General features: G+C 36.0%; 1 protein-coding gene and 1 long non-coding RNA gene across 2 annotated transcripts in view; one reads left to right on the forward strand and one right to left on the reverse strand.

Moving 5' to 3' along the window:
• LOC120485673 (prospero homeobox protein 1) overlaps positions 1-5,965 on the forward strand; it is a 30,924-nt gene extending 24,959 nt beyond the window's left edge. The window contains exon 5 of the mRNA XM_039681517.2: positions 4,590-5,965. Within this exon, the coding sequence (XP_039537451.2) occupies positions 4,590-4,775 (186 nt within the window). The 3' untranslated portion in view covers positions 4,776-5,965. The remainder of the gene's footprint in view (positions 1-4,589) is intronic.
• LOC148975135 (uncharacterized) overlaps positions 1-6,795 on the reverse strand; it is a 199,050-nt gene that overhangs the window by 176,435 nt on the left and 15,820 nt on the right. The window lies entirely within an intron of this gene.

The following is a 6,795-nucleotide window of genomic DNA, read 5'->3' on the forward strand; positions in this document are numbered from 1 at the left end:
CGAGCGCCGATTTGCCTGTGATTTCGGGCATTTGTCGGCGATTTCTCAAAACCTGTCGGCGAGCCAAAATCGTGGCTAAAATGCAGTCTGAACTCGGCATTACTGTTACTGGAGGTGACGGTGGATCGCAAACAGTAGATGACGATCCACAGTTGAGGATTCATTTTTAAGCCACAACAACAGGATTAACCCACGAGTCCACGACAGAACACTTATGTTTCCAAGAGATATTACCGGCTGTCGTTGAAACAATGGAGGATGATGTGTACAGATCACCGAAGGCGGGGTCTAGGCCACAGCCACACTGTCAATCAAACCCCTTTCTCACTTTCTACGTCACAAAGAGCTGAATCTTAGAACAGCTCGTTCTGAGGCAGTGCATATGATTTATTGAGATTGTAAAAAAAAAAAACACTGGGTGGATTTTTATCATTCTAGGGTGGTTTTGCTCACACACTGCCAACACACAAAAGTGAATTTTTAACACTCATATTTTAACACTTTAACACTCTTGAGTATGGAGCCAAACAAACGCTCAGGAGAATTAATTTAACACTGGAGTTTTTGCAAGGCAAGGGAGGTTTCTTGCATTATTAAAGAAAATAAATTGCTTGTTTTAACCTAAAATATGAAGTTTAACCAAGTAATAAAAAGTGAAATCAACTAAAATAACAACTTTAACAAAACTAGAACACTGCAGTTACATCAACCTTAATAACTTTCATTTCCAAGTTGAAACAAAGGCAGTCTTCAAGTTGAGTGAACTTCGATCTTCAAGGCAGCAGGTGAACTTGCATTTGCAAGCTAAACTAACATGAAATGTCTTAGTGTACTATTTAACTTTGTGATACAGAACCGTTACATCACACACACTCTGAAAAACATGGCATCATGACACTGTGTGAAAGTGAAACGCAAGGCTCGACTCAAGGCCAGAGTTCAATGTGTTTACTTACCCCTCATCAAGGCTGTTCAGTTTGAAGCCTTGCTTTCAGAAAGGCCATCTCTGAGCTCTCGAAACAACCAGAGAGATTGCAGTATACCTGTGCAGTTCCCAGCTGACATGGGAAGTGTTCTGAACTGCATTCCCATGTTAGTTGGTTATGGATTAAACAGCGGTTTAACGTGTGTGTGTGTGTGTGGTTCATGGATCCTTCAAGTATATCGCTTCCTCTATCTCTCATGGTCAGTGTGTGTTTGGGGAGTGCAAATCAAATAAAAACAGGTTCCCAGAAGACTGAGTCAAAAAAAAACTCTTAACAAGGTCAACTCCAGAGTTTTGTCAACTATTCTTAAAGGAACAATTCACCCCCAAATTTTAATTCTGTTTGTTTTAAACAGAATTAAAACAAACCACTATGTTTGTTTTAAAACGCAACTGCTGTCATGTATTGCCACAGGACATTCAATTTGAGTAAATTATCCATCATCTTTGCAGGACTGTTGTAACATTTTTCGCAACTGTGTAAAAGCGAATTGCACACAACAGACGCAAAACCGGTATAAACATCTATCGCTACATTATGCGTCACATGACTAAACATTGCGTCATAATTTTCAAATGGATATGTTTTCACAGTCCGAACTACAATGCGAAAACGCCATTTTAAAATGTTCAAATCATGGCCAAAATTGTACAGTGTGAATCCGACTTTAGATTATTAAGTGATAACCATTATTGATGACACCTGTTGTTAACAAAGAGAATCACTGAAGGAAAGAGAAAGGAAAGTCACCATTGTGGGAGATTATTGTTTGCCTTAGTTGGACACTTGACCCTCCACTTCTCATGTGAGTTGTGGCATGTGTTCAGAAAATGTTTACTGTGGAAAAGCAGAATAACATCAGATGTTGTTGCCTGTATTTAATAGTGACATGATGAGGTGTCTTGACATCACTGAAAATGATGTCTAACCACTGATCAAGTGTTTTCTCATAAATACACCTAATATTGTGCTACTGACGGAGTAGTATTATAGAGTGATATCCATCGGCGTTGTGACCATCAGATATTCCGAAACATTTTGAAAATGTGTTGTGAGCAAGAAGCTGTTAACTATACGTTATTAAGACACAAACAGACGTCAATCACAATCAGCATATGAATCTCAACAATGGTGACATGCTTCATGCTGCAGTGCATTCATGACTCCCAGCATGCATTGCGACATGAATAAATTACGCAGCCGAATTATATTATTTACATAGAAATATTTTTCATGATTGTCTCCATTGTTGGTGTTTTAATATTACAATCAATTAATCAGTTCGTCCAACGAACTCTTTTGATTATTCATTTAGCTGTTCTGCTATTCATTTAGTTATTCGCATTTCAGCTGTTCTGAAACCGAAAACTCAGAGTTTCCCATCTCAGGGTAAGTCAACTCAGAGTTCAAGTTTTAACACAGAGTTGGTTGAATCTCCTTATTGAAACAGGCCCCAGGTGATGATGGTTGGAAAAGTTATTGTTCTATGAATGTTTAGAGAGCATTATGTTGTTCTTGTAATGTTTTCTGTCGCTCCGTAATGGTGGCATCATGGTGACAATCTATTGATTTCTACTGAACATCTAAACCTCTGTTAATCTGGAGCTAATGTGGAGTTGTTTATTGAAGTTGGAGCCTGTCAAAAAAATGTTTAGATTTTCATTTTCAACCAAAATTTGATGTCTGAGTGATGTTGGAGTCCATGTCCAATAATATTTCTTGTTGGGTTGACTCACATTGTGGCCAAATTAAGGAGCACACAGTGAGTGCGCTATGCCGTTACACTTTTAGCTCACTGTGACCTCACATTGTGATCATATAGAGAGATCACTATGAGATCAACGTGTTGACTGGGTGGCATCTAACACCGGAGAAGCCATTTCTAAGTCGTTTATAGACCATCTGAATTCTTGAGGTCATCATGTTTGGAAACCCCCTCAAAATTCACTAGTCTTTATCCAATCTGAAGTCTTGAACTGTCAGAAGTTCTGGACTTTCCTTTCGGACCTGTCTATATAAAGCCTTTCGACGCTTCATCCTCCTTCTGACTTTTCCATCCTCCTTCTGGCCTCGTCTGCAACACATCTGACGGTAAAGCTTGCATTTTTTTCTTCAGCAAAGCTCTCTTTAATACATGTTTTTTTCCTCACTATGCTTTTTAATGAATGCTTAAAACATTAAGTGTGGTATGATTTTCTTTATGAACCACTTTCTCAATAAACCATTTTACAATAACAATTGTGGTGTTTTTCTTTATAAACCACTTTATATAATTCTTCAGAAAAAAGTTTCAAGTTAATGCAGAAGTGTTCTACAGACAAAAATACATCCTTGTAACAGGACATTTGTACATTTTGCACAACACTGTATAATGTGATTAAAATCACAGGGATCTATGTATGTTATTGATTTTATGTTTAATCTGATTATGAGCATAATCGCATTAACCTGTTAACTGTCACCCCCCCTTTTTTGAATAGACATGAAAATGCACATTTCGAACTTAAATGGTTGTAATTCAAGAATGCTTTGGAATATAGACATATGATTGGTCTTGTTTTAAAGAAGACATTTGGCAGATTTTTGTAGAAGTGAAATAAATTAAGAAAGTGAAACAGAAAAAAAGTTATAGAAGTTTGAGTTTATGGAAATGTACAATGTAAAAATATTAATTATTCATATTTTACATAAAATATATATTTTCAAAACCTGGGCTACTCTAAAATGGCAGAAAAATCAAAGACAAAAATCTGAACAAGTTGTGTTTCAAATTTTAGGTTGATATCTCAAAAAATGAGCTTTCAGTAAGATTTTGTTTGAGCGCAGTACCAAACTTTTTCACTAGGGCACAATCAGACTCCATTACTGCCCATATAAGGGCGTCTGCATTTCCATTCATGTTTTGAGTGATATGAACCTTTACTTCACAATTTTCATACAATTTCTGAAGTAGAGATCCTATTCAGAAGTAGCATGGGAAGTTTGGCAGATTTTGATATGAATTGAACCTCTAAGAAACACATACAAAGAACACGCATGTAAGTCATAGCTAGCTGCCACGTCACAAATGGTGAATTTATTATTTTTTTCTTGATATTTCAAACTTTTCAGACCTTTTTTTTCCAAAATAATTGAATGGATTCTATCTTTTGAACTTTTGGCATGAAAACAAACTGAGGTATCTACCATTTTTTCATGATTTTTCATGTTTACTGCTATTTTAAAATAAAGGTCTGAACACGCCTTATGAGTATGAAAATATTCTTGTTTTATATTGATAAATTATGGCTCCTATGTAATATATTTTGAAAATCAGTCACCAAATATGGAAACTAGAGATTGTAAGCTTTCAAATGATATATAGTTTGTCAATATTATTTAAGGTATTTACTAAGATATTATTGTTTTAAAAATATAGTGGCAAACGTCCCACCTGTGGGACGGTGACAGTTAAGTGCATGATTGCAGTATTCTGTTTACATGAGCTTAAGTTTAAATCACAGCATTGCCTTAATTGGATTATACAGGAATTGCATTATGAGGGTGCATCTAAGCAATATTTGACTAAAAGTCAAAACTTCATCTCCCCTTGTGTTTCTGCAGGTCCCTGAGCGTTTCTTGGAGGTAACTCAGATTGCACTACGCGAGTTCTTCAATGCCATAGTGGCCTGTAGAGATGCAGATCCATCGTGGAAGAAGGCCATTTATAAAGTCATCTGCAAACTGGACTCTGAGGTTCCAGATATATTTAAATCGCCCAGTCGTCTTCAGGAACTTCTACATGATTAACGTTACAAAACATCACTAAAATGCGTTTCTACCCTTTTTTTTTTATGTATATTACTAATTTGAGTTGCAGGATTGTACCTGTTTGTTTTAAAGTATTTTTTTCTGGCTTTTCACAGTACTAGATATAAAAAAAACATTTTATTTATTAATGTTATCATTTAGTTACTTTTTGAAGTATATCTCTAGTTAATGCAGACTATTCATTGTTGATTGTCTCACAGTCCTGGTGTGAGAAATTCAAATTTTGTAGTGTTTTTTTTTTATTGAATGTGAAGGATGAACAGAATTAAGGTGAATCATTTTTATCGTTAATTTTATGTACCTTTTGCATTCCTGCTCTAAGGTTTTCTATTTGTTCTGTGGTAACCAAAACTTATTATTATTTCAAAATATAGCACTCAAAATGCAAATGTATACTACTGAAAGAGGAGTTTTTTTCTAAAGAGCGAGTTACATTTTTTATGTTTGTTGGGGTGAAAGCTTATTATGCTAAACGGAGTAGTCTTGTCCTCTTGTCTGTGCTTGCTTTACAGAACTATACCTCACAACATAGGAAACAATTGTGCTCACTGTTTGAGATAAAATGGCTAACATGCTGGAAATGCCTCTGTTATCAGCAAATTTATCAGCATATTCCTCAATCAGACTGTGTGTGCACTTGGATGTCTCACTAAACCAGCTGAAAGCAGAGTGGAGTCACTTGTAAGTGTCCCTCCTGGACTGTATAGCTAAAAATGGCATCTCAAAAAGCCAACAAGAGCAAATTGAAGTGTCTGTTTTTGCCTCTTTTATAAAAAAAAAATAATAATAAAAAAAATCCCAACCATTTGGTGAGAGAGTTTCTACATTCATATATGTACAAGCTTGTGTGGTTGATCTCTTATTTTAATTCCTTCTTATCACAGATTTGTGAATAAAAAGTTACTGACGATAAAATACACAAAAATCACTTTGAACTGAGATAAAGATAGAAATTTTATGTGTGTTGCAACTAAAGTTCCGACACTGAATCTGTAATAAAGATTTCAAGCTTTTTTGACTTTATTTTAACGTTAGTATGATGTTCCTGTAATGATCTTTTAACTTAATTTTTCCTCTGATATTTGTTTTCTGAACACACTTCTAAAGCAGCCAGAGAAAAGTTTACAGTCAAGAGTCAAGAGCCCACAATAAACACTGATTACCACAATTGTGACTTCAAATGTCTCTTTCCTTCAGTGTGTCATCACTTATGATAATTACTTAACCAATAAACTGCAACACTTCGTCAGTTTCAAGGGCTGTTTACGCGCCACCGTTTAAAAAAAACAAAAAAAAAACAACGTAAAACTTTTTATGCATTTTGGCAGTTCGTTTACACGACAACAGCGGTTTGGGCACCTGAAAATGTAGTTCGCAAATCTCTGACGATGATGACGCCATGCACATGTGTATTACGTGTTCAGTCTGAAGTGTTTCATCGAAATTTGGCCTGGCAGCAGAATACTGTGTTTTTAACCGTTTTCGCGGATCCACATGTGGATCGTTTTGACAATGTCATCATCTGTATGCGGGAAAGTCAAAGGAAAAATGTCTTCGTTTTAAGCATATCATATGTCTGAACGTACCCTAACATTCTGTATGGTGGAAACATGTGAGCACAGAGCGGTATTCATTAAACACAGGGGACTTTGTTGTTTAACTCTGGCGTTCCCCAGGGATCAGTTTTGGGCCCGTTACTCTTTCGTATTTACATTTTTCCATTTGGCCAACTTGTAAGAACACTTGGTCATAACTTTCACTTTTATGCCGATGACACTCAGGTCTATACCTGATGTCAATATGCCTCAATGTTTTACTGGATGTTTGAAAACTGTCTCTGTCTAAATAGTGATAAGACTGAAGTGATGCTTCACCTCATCAGTTGCGTAAAGTAGAGTCCATAACCGTAAGTGTGAATGGCTCTGCTTTGAAATTGCAAACTAAACTAAAAAATCTGGGGGTGATATTTGACGCCAATTTAACATTTGACCATAATGTT

This window comes from Pimephales promelas, chromosome 13 (assembly GCF_988280905.1).
Source record: "Pimephales promelas chromosome 13, fPimPro1.hap1.1, whole genome shotgun sequence".
Taxonomy (NCBI): domain Eukaryota; kingdom Metazoa; phylum Chordata; class Actinopteri; order Cypriniformes; family Leuciscidae; genus Pimephales; species Pimephales promelas.